This window comes from Bombus bifarius, unplaced genomic scaffold (genome assembly GCF_011952205.1).
Source record: "Bombus bifarius isolate JDL3187 unplaced genomic scaffold, Bbif_JDL3187 scf7180000007990, whole genome shotgun sequence".
In the NCBI taxonomy this organism is placed as follows: domain Eukaryota; kingdom Metazoa; phylum Arthropoda; class Insecta; order Hymenoptera; family Apidae; genus Bombus; species Bombus bifarius.
The window spans coordinates 2,056,194-2,071,787 of record NW_022884371.1 but is presented as its reverse complement, the minus strand read 5'-3'; the positions used below and the strand labels follow the sequence as shown (position 1 = coordinate 2,071,787).

Here is a 15,594-nt window from a genome sequence, read left to right as displayed (position 1 = left end):
AATAATCGACGGATGTCTACCTTTAGGCATCCATGAAGGAACTCGAAATGAAACTAACACTTGCTTCGTAATCGAACACCAAATACATATATTGACGTTCAAACGAAAGTAATACCAAAAAGTGGTAAAAAGAAACAATAAAGTATGATATTCTTAATTTGTCGCGTATATGTGATTTTTGGATCGATCGATGGACAAATCGAAACAAAACGAAAGAGAGATATACGATGAAAAGCACGATGAGAAAGAAAACGTAACCGAGTGAAAAACACACTCTATAAGAGTGGCTAAAAACCGAAGATAAACGCTCACGTCGTTTTGTGACATTATTCGTTTTTTCAAATAGGCGCATTTACGTAAGCATTTTACTTACTCGAACGTTAATCGCAAATCGAGCCAACCGAGTCTGCGATCCTAAGAAAATACGAAAGAGAAAGAGAGACAAAGGAAAAGAAATCGGCGTGCCCTTCTCTCTCTCTATATATATATATAATCATATTTATGGTCTCTCGCAGACTCTCATTAATACAAATATTAATTAAGATTATATATATATATTATATTATATATATATATTCTCGATTTAACAGTGCATGATCGATCGTTTTCATTCGGGGGGTCGCAGACGACGGTTCGCCACACGATCCACGGGGCCCTCGATTTCTCGATCGAACGACAAACTCACCTCGTGCGTGATCGGCGTGAAAAGCTTCGCCGCCCCTGAGAATCTTCTGTGTATTATTTCTAACAGAATGTAATAAAGTATGGTTGAAAAAGAGGAATAACACCAGCTTAATCGACCTTCTTCATTTCCATCTCCATCCTCTCTGTTTCACTGTGACCGAAAAAATTTAAAAACAAATTTATCTTAATACATAGTTGATACTTGACGTCAAAATCTTTAGCGCTTCTGAGAATCTTTTGCGTATTACTTCTAATACAATATGTATAATAAATAGATGTCAGCTCTTTGTATACTTACAGAAAATTTCATAGTGCAAAGTTAGTAATTCAGAAAAATAAAAATGTATCCCAAATTCATGAAAAAGGAAAGCGTACATATAGGAAACTCTGTACGTGCCACTTCTTAGTTTTAAAGAAAACTCAATGTTCCATTTATTTAAATAGATGGTATAGACAAAAGCCAAGAAACAATTATTATTATTAGCTGACACTTATATTTCTCTTTATACTACAGAGGCGACGTTGGACGTGCCACTGACACCATCTTCTAGCATTATTGATAACTATTTAGAGAGGCTAATTGCGCTTAAATGCTATACTATGGTATGGTATGTTAGAACATTTTTCAATAAGAAAAAGAAAATTCTTCAGTTTTACCACTCACGGTGTCTTCTGCAAGTACTCTTCGATTATTGCTGACCGGAGTATCGAGTGAAAGAAATCTCGGGCCAAAAATTCCATAAGAGTATAAATCTACATAAACACTCGTAATCTAGCGACGAAATACCGTTTAAAGAGGAGAATTTAATTGACTCGTCTGTTGTTTTTTGCATCCCCTTTGTTTCGTTGCAATCGACAAAGTTTGAAGTTCACTTGTCTCAATTTCGACTATCAAAGTTTTTTGCCACTATGTTGCAAAACAAGAAAAAATGTTGTCTTGCATAAATACCGATAGACGTGGGTTACGATTACTTTTGCTCGTGTAAGATATGTATTTGTTAAAGATATTCGTAACTGAAAAACTATTTGGCAAGCGTTGCATAAGTGTTTTTATCGACATGGAACATTTTTACCCGTTGTCCTTGAAATTTTGTCCTTTCAACAGACTTCAAAGTTTCAAGTTGTGTAAGTTAGATAACCATGGGATTGACTGATAAGTACGTAATTATTATATACTATCGGTCGTATCAAGTAATGAATCACAGATATATCCCATTCGGTTCCGATCATTTAACAATGTGACGCCTCATTCATTAGCACAACAAAATTTCGTTTAATCGCGTGATAATGAAGATCTAATCTAAAACCTCTTGTACATACCATACATATGACACACACACACATGATTACGATATAAGGGGTGGAATAAAATTCGACGATGAATGATCGATATTGATATCGACCGATTTATCGTTAATCTCTCGTGTTAAATAAATTTTCGAGATCTATAAAGAAACTACGCTATATTGGTTTGCCAATCGTAATTTCTTGTAACATATTAATGAAACGCTAAGTCTGCAATCCTCTATGATATACACTATTAGTCAGAAATTTTAAGATATTTGTAGCATGTGTATTTGGTATCAATCGAATGTTTGTCGTAGCTCTCATTTTTAATTACTTCGCAATAAGTCTACTATTTCATCCGCGTGATTTGTGCCTTATGGCATAATATATGAGATAAAATAAAATTTGTTAGATTTGTCCAATAGATATAACGAGTCTATATATGTAGTGTCTATATATGTGCTAATATTTATAGTCGATAGCGCGTATACATGTTTCGCCATATAACTAAAATAAAATTTTCTTGGATAACTATTTGCAGGGATAGCAACAACAATAAATAATTAACGCTCGATGATCATAAAAGTGAATTGGAATAGAGATAGAACAGAATTTAAGTCGAAGCGAGGGACACATTACATATAACGGGTATCGTTATGTTCATTAATTATATCAATAATTGTTAATTACATCCCAGTGTTGATTTCAAAATACAGCGAGCGATTCATCTTCCGCCTTTCAGGACAACACACGCGTCTTTCACTAACTCTGCAAAGATAAACGGTTTCTGGATAAAGCAAATAATTTTATCTGTAATACTACTGGACACGCTACCTCTCCCGAGGTTATCTTGGCAATAGGAGTTATCGTGGAGACTATGGAAGTCATTTAATCATATGTTTTCCTTGCTGGGAAATCAACCGATTCACTGAGTGATCCGCTGTAAAATAGAAATTGATCTATCGTGCATAAATTGCGCGGCGCTCTTCCGACTCGGGCAGTTTCTTCGTATCTCTGGGTTCGCGCGAGTGTCACGTTAATAGTTCGTTAGAAATCAGTACTTTCAACGTACAAAACGGTAATTTGTTTGAAGTCTTGTAAATTATATGTGCAGAGTGCGGATTTTTCTGCAAATTTATATTTTTATGGACGCCATATAGATAAATAGAAATAAAATAGAAATTTGTTTTACTTAAAATTGAAAATTAATTAAAATGAATGAATTGATTGAAGATTAATTAATTAAAAATTATAACGGGTATTTAACTAAGTATTATATATTTTTGTATAATAGCGCACTTTCGCACCTTAAAATTTCCTGTATACGCATGAAAATTCGTACTCTATACGTGTATACGGTGAATTACAATAGCTCAGGAAAATATTCGAGCATTTATAGAAATTTCCTGTGAATATATTACATGCGAAATGAATATATTATACGTGTTTCGAAACATTTTGAAATTGTTTGAATACTGTAATGAGATTCAACTATCATAACTGTATTATTAAAATTTGAAACAAATTGAGAAATGTACATACAGAAGCCACGAAGTATTTAGTGCAAATATGTATTTCGCAGAGATCACCAAAGTACTTAAATTATTCATTATATTAATTATATCAATTATTCATTATATTAATAATTCATTAATAATCGCCATCATCGCGATAATAAAATCATTAATAATCTAGTGAGACCACCTTTACCTTATAACGATTTATAATATGTACTAATTTTTTACTGAATATATGTTTGCAATGAATAACCTGTAACTTCTATAGATATTTTTAAATTAGTTTCATAATTTTCCAAGGTACAGTATTAATGAAATGCCAAAATGTCTTATTAATGTCTAATTAAATGTCTTATTTAATTTACAACACACATATATACAATATATACACAAAAGTGGCAAGAGTTTAAATATTTCCGGGAATCATTGTATATTGTAAATTATATTGAACATACAGGACTTGTTAAACGCAAAATTAATTTCGCATGCGATTTCAGAAGACACCATGGCTCAAAAAATGATCTGTATTGAGGACTTCGAGAAATATGCTAGCACGCATTTAACACCTTCTGTCAGAGATTATTACAATTCTGGGGCGGGCGAGCAGTTCAGTTTACAGCTAAATAAGGATGCTTTCAAAAGGTATTTAAAAAATAATAGTTTATCGTTAAAAGTAAATTTAAATGCGGAGCAGTTAACTTATATTACTATTAAGACTGTATGAAAAGGAATGATTATAAAATCGAAACTCTTTCGTCATTCTACTCTTTTCAGTCTTGATATTGTTCGTATAATTTGGACACTTTCTGTAAAAATTTAAAGATCTTTTATTTTATGAAACATCTAATAGAACTAATTGAACAATGAAATTAAACAATGAATTAAACAATGAACATTTCTAAATTCACTATAAAATTAATCTAAACTACCAATTGCTCAACCAAAAAAATGCGAGTTGAATTCGTAGATCTAATCTATTCTCTAATCTTTTTAATTAAAAAAAAATGTAACATTTTACAGATACAGGATAAGACCAAGATTTCTAAGAAATGTTGCCAAGAGGGACTTAAGCACCAGGATTTTAGGTGAACAAATCTCGATGCCATTGGGAGTCGCACCAGCAGCTATGCAACGTATGGCGCATCCTGAGGGTGAATGTGCAAATGCAAGAGGTAAATATTGCATTTTAATATTAATTATGATAATGTCCCACTATGAGTTTCCCTATTTTTCTTGTTTTTTAAATAATCTCAGTATCTTATATGGATACGTATATTTAATCTCTAAATACCAAACACATTCATTATATAACATATATAGATTTAGTAAAAATGTTTATTAACTTATGCAAATATTTTACAAAAATAGTTGCAATCACAAACGCGTGTTGTGTTCGGTTAGTCAGCGACGATCACATTCGAACTTTTCATGTTTGTAAAATGTTACAACGTAGAGCACGGTAAAATTGAATAAACAAGTACATGATTTCCTATAAAATACATAATTCTTTTGTTTGTTTTAATTTATTCGAGTCTGTACAGAAATTAAATTGTTGTCTTTTCATTATTTAGGTACAAATATATATAAAAAATCGCATTAGACTATATAAAAAGTTAAATGCTCGGTAATTCATTATATATGCAATAAGATGATATGTTTGCAGGCATTGTCACTTGTTTAAAAAAGTCACTTATTATTGCTTAGCCGTGTTTCGATTGTAGAATTTTTTATTTTATAATTGTACAGGAAACAATTTATTCGTCTGCCGGTTCGGTCGTACATTATAATAGTATATTCTATTTCAGTCGAAAGAACTTAATTAGCTCCTTGAGAAATTTGGCAATAAAGAAATTTTTTCTGTCGATCAGTCCGTTTGTAACCCTTAAATATATACTGTATTAATAAAAAATAATCCATAATAGATAAAAATTGAGCTTTGAAGCGAAGTTACTTTATAAAGTAATCATTATAATTATGAGATATATTCGTATATATTCTAAATGCAGCTATATGTTTAAGGCACAACAGAGGGTTCGTACAATATTTACAGTGATAGAAATGCGTCAAGAAATGCGTTACCATGGAAATACTGTAAGGACTGCTTTAAAAAAAAAAGAGTAATATTATCATCGTGTTGTATTATATAAATAAAGCTCGCAAATCTCAAAATTCGTATTTTGATGGATACAAACCGAACTCAAATATTACGATTTTAGATGACTAGTTAATAAAAATGGAACATAAGTTTATATACACATACATATAATTAAACATCAGACGTTTAGAGACTAAGAAAGTTACGGCAATAAAAGGCAGAGGAATTAATGTCGTTTGGGTCCCACATTATCCCAGTTATTAATAGCTTTCATATTTACTTTCTCGATTCTCCACTTTTGCGTAGCAGAAGACGAATCACATTTCGCTGCAAAGACTTTTTTGCTTGCTGGATCTGTGTCTAAGCATCTCGACGTATAACCATGCATCAGCCATTGTTTTTCAACATTGTAACGCCATAATTGATTTCCTTGGCCTCCATGGCAAGGATACAAAGTGACTGGAGCCTTTGCACCTCCTCTAGAAACATCCAAACATTCTGTACGATCCTTTGGCCTAATGTCTTTATGCCAAGTCAGTTTGAATTCTTGTTCTCCTATAATTTTGGGATTATCCTTTATGCAGGTATCAACTACAACAAGTTCATCCTTTTTTCGCTTTTTTGAGTCTAGGCACAGTTCTGGCACACCCATGTTACGAATTTCTCCAGATGCAAAGTCGTCAGGCTCGACAGGAGGGTACACATCGACAAGATCGAAAGCTATGTTTTCCATAAACCATTTGAATGGTTTACAATGTAATCTAGCTCTCAAATCTCTTTGCTCTTTTAAGTTTCCAGGATTCAACGACCTCAAATGCGGACGTCTTGTATAGATATATTCTGCATATTCATCCATCCATACTTCTGCTACTCTCTTATAATTCTTTCCCAAAAAGTCTCCCTTTCCTGGATTAGGGAAAGGTGGGAACTTTCTATAAATATGACCTACTCTTGAACAAGGGGCATCGTACATTTGACCTCCACATTGCCATATCTTAAACGATAGCTCATACTGTTCACCTCCCCATATATCTAATTCTGGATCATATCCACCTAGTTCCCAAAAGAATTTTGCACTAATGGCAAACAGACCACCTGCCATTACTGGACTTTTAAATGGCTCTGTTGGGTTTTGAAGATCTTCAGGTAGCAATGGCAACCGTTTGTAATACAATTCCCAGTCAAAAGCTCCTCTTGCACCCTCATCTTGAGCTCTGTATTCGAACGTCTCATAAGCTATCACATCAATAAAAGGACACACACAAGTTTTGTAATCCTGTGCAATGGGTTCCAGCAATGGTGGTAACCAATTGACATTTGCTTCACTATGAGAATCCAAAAATACAAGTACTTTTGCTTTTGCAATCTTTGCTCCGGCTAAACGACCTTTAATTAAACCAGAACGCTCCTCTAGTCTTACAATTTTCACTTTTGTCAAGTGTTCGGTTATATAATCCTCTAAAGGCTTTTTCAATTCTGCCTTGGTACTAGCATCATCTACCAATATTATTTCCTTGAGGAGAAACGCTGGTGAACGATTAATCACACTCCAACAAGTTCGCATTAGAGTGCTAAAATGTTCATTATGGAAGGAAACTATCACAGAAACTGAATCAAGATTTCTTAAATATTTCTTTTTCTTACAGTCTGGATGCCTAATGTCAGGTACTGAGCGATTCATTGAGATCTCATCGCTGAGCGCAGCATTAAAACCATTTACCTGATACAACTTTTCCTTCAATGCATCGAGAGATGGTGATAGAAATGCTGGCTTTCCATGTTCACCTATACCGGTTCTTTTCCTGTCTTCTTCAATTGTCTTATAATCATGCCAGTCTATCTTTTCATCCAAGTCCTGTTAAAAATTTTATTCAAACATTATATTGTGGAATTAAATTCCATCTTTAGACTAGAACTACCAGACTAATCAAAATAGCCTTCTTCATAGAAATTTTATGAATTTACAACTGTATATTTCCTGTGATATTTGTTTGTTTCCTTGCATTATATATTTTTCAAATTGATTTCTTTGATACACAAACCTTATACTTTAATCATTGGTAGTTCTAACATTAATATAAAATAATATAATTTACATCGGGGTTCACGAAAGTGATGTACGCTACTGCGTGGAATGCAGAAGGCTAAGCTATTGCTAAACCTGTTTTACTTGCATCAGCCTTGTCAATAATGAGTAGGTCTTTAACCCATACCTGATAAAAATGGTTGAGATTCTGCCTAGAATTGACGAAATTTTTCTGACTGTCACCTTCAATGCCCACCAATACGGTAACTGGTGTCACGATTTCATGGTTAGGTGACGTTCGTACATAGCGGAATATGACGACGGTTAGGAACACGGTGAGAACCGCCAGAAGGAAGAACTTTATCAGGCTCACAACATTTCTTCTCATCATCGTGATACACTCATGTCGCGTGATGACACTTGTGAAATCCCGCTGCCAGCCACTGGCTTTGTGAACTATCTACACGAAACTAACCTCATGTATATGCATTTGCTTACAGCTTATCAGTTGCTATCTTCGATGTGAGATATTAGTGTTGGATAAATTTTTGTGATAAAACACATGGAGTAGACACGGTTGCCACGCGTCGACTGAGGATCGATCCTTCAGGATCGAAGCAGTTCTCGATGACCGAATGCATTCGATATATTTGAAAACACATCCTGTAGTAGATCGCTCATTTGTATCTCCAACATGTTGACTGTCACGCGAATTTTCGAAATGCACTGAAATATATAACATTTCATTTTATCTAATTATATCGTGTTTACGAACTTTTTCTCTGAAAATTCATTCAAATTGAAAAAGAACATTTTAGTCTGTAAAATTTATTTTATCTGAATCATTTAAAAGATTTTTGTAATATAAGTCACCAATGACCACCGTGAGGCCAACGTATTAACGTCACTTGTTTAATATTAAAATTGTAACACTCTCATAAGCATAATTTAATCTTAGTGAAAAGCGCAAAAATTTCAATACGAAACACGCTAGATAGAACATATGTTCATTCTAATAAAATTGTACGAAATTTAATTTATATGTAATTTAAAAGTTTTTCGAATATTAAGTGTGTAAGTGTGAGAGAAATTAAACCGAATTAAAATGTTTATTTCTAGCTGCCCAGGAAGCAGGTACGATCTACATACTCTCAACGATATCAACAAGTAGTATTGAGGAAGTCGCAGAAGCTGCGCCAAGGGCAATAAAGTGGTTCCAACTGTATATATACAACGACCGTAATGTTACTCTAAATTTAGTTTCACGAGCAGAGCGCGCTGGTTTTAAAGCTCTCGTCCTTACTGTCGATGCACCGCTGTTCGGTGATAGACGTGCTGACATTAGGAACAAATTTTCTCTTCCAACTCATCTGAGGTATTTATTATACCATACCATAATAAGATTTTAATATATATAAAATATAATTGTACAATAAAATATGAAAATATATTTTCAGATTAGGAAATTTTGAGGGAGAGTTATCCAGTAAAATAAACAATGCCAAGAGTGGCTCTGGTTTAAGCGAATACGTTATGAACTTGTTTGATGCTTCCTTGACCTGGGAAGACATCAAATGGCTGAAAAGGTTGTTAGAAAGTTTGATGATTTGCAATTGTAAAAGTTAGGAGACGTACTAATTCAATTTATTCCCCGCAGTATTACAAAGCTGCCGATCGTTTTAAAGGGAGTTCTTACCCCACAAGATGCATTGTTAGCCATCGAAAGTGGAGTATCAGGAATCATCGTTTCAAATCACGGCGCCCGACAAGTTGACACTCTTCCAGCAACGGTTTGTTATTTATTTTTTTATAAAGTGTATCTTTTGACGTTGTATTATAATATTGTAGAATTATAAATAAAATCGTGAAGTATAAAATAAAATGTTTAAAGATAACAATAGTTAATAATAATACTGAAATAATAAAAATAATGTATGATTTGTAGATTGAGGCATTGTCAGAAATAGCGGAAGCTGTAAACGGCAGAATAGAGATCTATATGGATGGAGGTGTGAGGCAGGGAATTGATGTTTTCAAGGCACTTGCTCTGGGTGCTAAAATGGTAACTATATATCAAATTGCAATATAAGTCATGTAAATCCTACAATTGCTCAATTCTTATTTTTGCATGATTTCTAGGTTTTTGTTGCCCGGCCTATGCTGTGGGGTCTGTCTTACGGTGGTGAGGAAGGTGCAAGGGCAGTTCTTGAAGTCTTCAGGAAAGAAATTGATGTTACATTTGCGTTGACAGGTACGATTAAAGCCACTTTCATGAAATTTCAATACTATTATGGACAATTTTATAAATATTTGGAAATCAATTTGCAGGCTGTGCTAGTGTTCAAGACGTTAAGAAAGACATGGTTCAACACGAATCTTACTACAGCCATTTGTAGTAGAAAGACACGACGTAAAATTGATTTACAATAAAATCCCAGTTGTCGAAAGTCTGTTTAGTCGAACTCGAAGGAGGAATTAGTGGATTTCTAGTATTCGACTGATTGCTATCCGATACGTCTTGTACCGTATCGTATAAATGGATTTTTACTGTAATTATAATAAATTGGTTTAAAGATCATATTGATTTTAATGAACGTGACATTTAAGATTATCATAAGATTAGGTTTAAAGATAACTTGAGGAATAGTTTAGATTATACGATATGTTTCATAACGAGTACAACAGTAACTTCAAGAATATTTTAAAAGCAGTAGGATATTATCACATTCATAATAATAAATATGTTTTAAGTTGATTGATTTTTCTTTTAAGTGAATAATGTACAATACGAGATAATAATAATGTACAATAAAAGACGAAAATATAAATGTACGTATATTAATGGAAGAATAACACTAGAATATTTTCTTCACAATATCTGCGTTTTATTGAATATCTCTTGTATATTCATCTGTGTATACATATATGCGTGTGTGCGGCACACATATCACAATTCACGAAGCGTACGTACGCACACACGCATTCAAAGGTGATCCGCAGCTCCTTTGCAAACGGAACAAGATTGACTATTTTGACGTCGATATTATTATATATATAACGCACGAAACATGCAACAAAGTACTTGCATCGCTCTCTGTTCAATTCGCAAAATACTCTCTTTTTTTATTGCATTTCTTTCTTTTTCTTAATCCATACCACATCGCATACCGGGAGAGGCAAATTCTCTTGGCAAAAAAATAAATCCCCTTTATCTTTCCGGTATTTCCTATCTCGGTTTAGTAACTCTGATGCCATCATTACACTCGTAATTCTTTTGTTTTTTGTAATTTTTTTTTTGTTTACTCACAGCTTTACAACGTTACAATTAATCGTTACTCGTATGTATATATTTATAATTTATGTATATATTTATAATATATATGTATATGTATATTTATGTATATATGTATAGTGGCCTCGTTCGCTACAGGTTTTTCTGTTTGCTGAGTATGTACGCTGCGACGCTAAACTTTTACTTTATGTATTAGTATGTATACGCAATGTACACGTGTTTGATAGTATATATACACACATGCACGCCTCCTGTCTGTGTACTGTATATATATACGTTATATACATGCATACACACGAACATTCGCCTTTCTTCTTTCGTTTCTACAAGCGGTTCCTTGGAACAGAGGGGACACGTTTGCGATTACATACGTATTTTGGGATATAGATCAACGATTTTATAAAAATATAACAACGTTCGACAATTATCGTTATCCTTATGATAATCACTATCTTCTAGATAAGAACGGAATTTTTAAAAATGATCGCTGTTTCTCAAACAGAGTTCATTGGACAGAAAATAAAATTCGCTAATCTGTCTTGTGATATATTTCAATTAACGATTCACACGCGATATGATCTATTCTTTTATAAATCGACAGCTCGCAAACATGCATCCTCCGTTTTCTTTTTTTCTTTTATCTCCTTCGATCAATCTTACATTATTTGACGATATCAATCCCGCATACACGGTATACAATTGGCTAATATACGATTACTATAGACACACAGTGTGTTTGTTTGTAAATTTTCAGCGGTATATTTTACTGCTCGTGAGAACCTCGTGAAGAATGATCGTTCGAATTCTTGTCGAATGGCGTCTCTCAAGGAATCCAGACGCGGCGGAGAAACTTACTTTCACGATAAAGTGGCGATTTAGGCGACAGTACATTAGTAAGTTAGTGTAAAATTCATTGGTCCAGAGAGTTATGTGTGTTTCGAGAGGGCCTTCGTCTCCCCTATCGCTCCGATTCTTTCTTTCTCTTTTCTCTTTCTTCTTTTTCTTTTTTCTTTTTTTTTTTTTGATTTTCCTTCGAGTAAGGGTTCGAAACTGGAAACATGAAACATCTTTTAAACCAGGAGAGGATATGTTTTATTTCCTTTTGGTATTCTTAAGCTTCTCGAAAGCTTTTTCAACTGTCAGTGACAGACTGGATGATTTTTATTCTTCTCTTTTTTTTCGCTCTTCTCTCTTGGTAACTGAACTTGATGGAACAATGTGGTTGCTTTAACGTGACTGATATATTTTTTCTTTTCGGCCTCTCGATGCAAAAATTCGGTGATCAGAGAATAACGTCGTTGCTCGATATCTTGAACGAAAATGTATCAAGTACGAAGAAACAACGTCCCTTTTTATTTCCGTTGTCTCTTTCTATCTCGATCGGTCGGATGACGGTTATTCGGATCGATGAAAACGATCCTATAACCGAACCGTCGACCGATCGATCGGAAAGACAATTTCCCTCTGGAGAAATCGTGGGGATGAATGGCTCTTCGATTCGGTAACGAAGCGCGACAGTGTAAAAATGTTTTTAGAATATCTTTTGCGCAGTTTACACGGAGGAAATTCGAGTCTTATACGTATATCGTGTTTGCGAGTGAGACACGTGGTACAATTACTGCTTGGTGTGATTTGCTCATGGTTGTGCGATTTTTTTTTAATCTACCTTAATCGAAAATACGGAAAAAGAGAGAAAAAGAATGTATTAGAAACGTAGTACGTTTTTCAAATTATACGAATGATACACAAGCCGCTCAAATGCCATGATGATCAATACCATAAAATAAGAGAAAACATTGCAACTTTGAGCTCTAGAGGTTACACACGTTGTTTTTTAAAATTCACCCTAAGTATCTTAGACTTTCTTATTTATCTGCCATCTTTCTCGTTTGTTTCTCTTTTTTTTAATTGAACAATAATCACATGTACGATATATGAAAGCAAAGTAATCGAGAATTTCGCAATTGACCAGCTCGGCCTATAAGCGGCTTATAGTATAACGCTTAAGTATAATGAAACGGTAATAAAAAAAAGAAAAGAATTAATGAAATATACGATGTATAATGAAATTTCCTCGTCATCGTATGACAATATCTTCAAGTACTCTGAAAGGGGGTAAGAATAAACAAAGTTAGAAAATATATAATAGCAATTATAAAATACTGCGTAATTTACGATGGTACTAATTAGCCGACGATTTTTCGTTGAAAGACGATAAAAAAACAATAACGTCTTCCATAAAACGAAATTTTTCTCGTTCTTAAAATTCTAACAAATTCTTATGAATTCTTGCTAAAGCTGAAGATAACGTCGTCGATTCTGCTATCGCGATATAGTAACAAAACAGAACGCTTATCTTGTAGCTAATTTCTTTGGATTATAAGACCTTGAATATGTAGTCAGAAATTACTAAAAATTTCTCAGTGATTCGAAAAATATTTAGAACGTGTACACCGAGTTATCAGCGAGAATGGCAAATAAATAGCAACGCATTAAACTTTCCTTAACGTAAGCCGTATATCACAGTGTCCTGTTCAAGCGCACGTGTATTTAACGTGTAAACATATAAGCTCAATATATTGATTAGAAAGATAACCGATCCTCTCGAGTTTAATCTACATTTATACGAAGAATCGATCGACTACTTTTAATTTCGTCGTAAATTATGTCGAACCACGAGTAACTAATTAAAAACCGGCGTTAAAGCACATTCAATCGTGATAGACGCAAGATAAGAACAACTCTTTGTGTTCCTCTTTATGAATTTTCGTCTCTGTTTGCTGTCTACGTGTATAAAATAGACTACGGTTCAAGGACATAGCGTGAAGATCCGATTCTCTTTGACGATCGATAAAATTTAATTAGAACCGGATTAGAAAAACATAATTACCAATTCTTACAATTAGTCGTGATATTATCAAAGTGTTATTGATATTCCTCCGATTTCTCTTACGTTTGAGCTTTTTATCCCAATCTCTGCCTTCTTTTTTATTATAATTCTTTCTTTTTTTGTCCTTCTTTAAAGTCTTCCGAAGAGTTTCTTCACGCTACGCCATCCTGGAGAGGCAGGATCGTACCTCGGTAACGATCGTTAACAACGACGACAACAATATCTAACTAAACATCGAAGAACATCGAATTGTTGTTTTACGATTTATATATTTTTTTTCTTTTTTTTTTTGTTTCTTTTCCATTTTGTTAATGCATGTTCAATCCCTGCGGTCAGTCTGAATCTAATTGACAACGTGTATACCAAGAAAAGTCCTTTTTCGTTTCTAACAGAAATTGTTGCCCTAATCCACCATCTTGCATTTGCTCATTCATTCTTCTCCTTTGTAACGAGTGTTGTTGTTTCTCTTTTTGTTTAATTCGCTAAACGTCCACTAATTAACTATTATATCATAGATACATATATTTATGCGATTATTACGGGTACGATTTCTCGTGTGAGCTTCTTATTTATTTAGTTACTTTTAGTTGCTCGTTCTTCGCTCTGGTTGCAACAGAGTTTCTCCTTGCTCTTTCTCTCTCTACTTCCGCTACGAAATGCAACTCGTACACGAACGTAGAAAGCTAGAACGCTTAATTATTCGATTCTTCCTCTATGGTTAATACAGCGAGCTATTCAGCTTTCGTATTCTACGTGTCCATGAATGAGATAATATTGGGTTGGCAACTAAGTGATTGCGGATTTTGTAGATACCACCTAATGACAAAATCCGCAATCACTTAGTTGCCAACCCAATATATCGTGATTTTCCTTTCGAATTGTCAATTAACAATCGATTCTTTGGCGGGAGATCTTCTATTCGTATCCCTCCACTGTCAGAATTCATCGTTGTACATCATCGTCAAATAAATCGCTACATATCAAATTTTTATTCAATGTTGTTCTTTGATTAATACTTGTCGATAATAATCTCACATTGATACGATAGAGTGTAATCTTTCATCTTTGTTCGTCAACTTTTACTTTAGAGCGTCAGGAAATTGTTACGTAAGAAATGAATTTTAAAATTCCAAACTAGCGGGATAAAAGAGTTTTAATTTCTAGATATAAAATCTGACAGCGAAGGATATCGGTTTTAAGATCGAAACGTATACTGTGCTCAAGCTATTATTCATCTCAGTTAATAACCAGATCCTTGTATTTGTCGTAAGGGATGTATCGATTCACTTCCTTTTCGAGGTAACGATTGAGTTGGCGCGCAAATACATGGCAACCGGTCGTACAAGAAAAAGAATATCATCATTCGAAGATTAGAATCTCTCGACCTTACATAGGGCACGCTTAATTTACAGTTTTTTCAGTGAAGGCAGTAGCGTATATGTATTTCAGATCAGACGACGACACCTACAATGTGCAAAGAATGTTTCTGAAGATTGGTAAAGTTCGTATCGACGGAAGAGCAAGAATTCTTCCGGGCAGTTCACATTTCGTTTTCTATGACAAACCTTCTCCCGAAAGGTCGATCGAGAAATTCCGATAGCATTTAAAGAAACCGCCAATTTCTGACCAATTCTAGAGAACCAAGAGACGAAGTTACAAACAAATTAATTTCAACAGATGACCCTCCGATGATTTTAAAGAGTATTTGTCTGAAGAAATACTACCAAGGAAACTTAGAATTGGTTTTTAGGTTATGTTGCACGCGCCACAACAATTTTGCGTAAGACGAAATTATAGTAAATA

The 15,594-nt window shown here is 34.0% G+C and overlaps 2 protein-coding genes across 2 annotated transcripts; one reads left to right on the top strand and one right to left on the bottom strand.

Moving 5' to 3' along the window:
- The first annotated feature begins 2,890 nt into the window (after positions 1–2,890).
- Positions 2,891–10,013, top strand: LOC117205361 (hydroxyacid oxidase 1). Its single transcript, XM_033443690.1, has 9 exons — positions 2,891–3,049; positions 3,986–4,130; positions 4,509–4,660; positions 8,729–8,984; positions 9,067–9,195; positions 9,267–9,399; positions 9,555–9,671; positions 9,749–9,860; positions 9,938–10,013. The coding sequence occupies exons 2-9, from the start codon at positions 3,994–3,996 to the stop codon at positions 10,003–10,005; spliced, it is 1,104 nt and encodes a 367-aa protein (XP_033299581.1). The 5' UTR covers positions 2,891–3,049; positions 3,986–3,993; the 3' UTR covers positions 10,006–10,013.
- LOC117205360 (N-acetylgalactosaminyltransferase 6-like) lies at positions 4,804–8,398 on the bottom strand. The gene is made up of 2 exons (XM_033443689.1): positions 7,797–8,398; positions 4,804–7,438 (listed from the first exon to the last, which is right to left on the bottom strand). Exons 1-2 carry the CDS (start codon positions 7,998–8,000, stop codon positions 5,810–5,812), a joined length of 1,833 nt encoding a protein of 610 aa, XP_033299580.1. The 5' UTR covers positions 8,001–8,398; the 3' UTR covers positions 4,804–5,809.
- Positions 10,014–15,594: the final 5,581 nt, after the last annotated feature.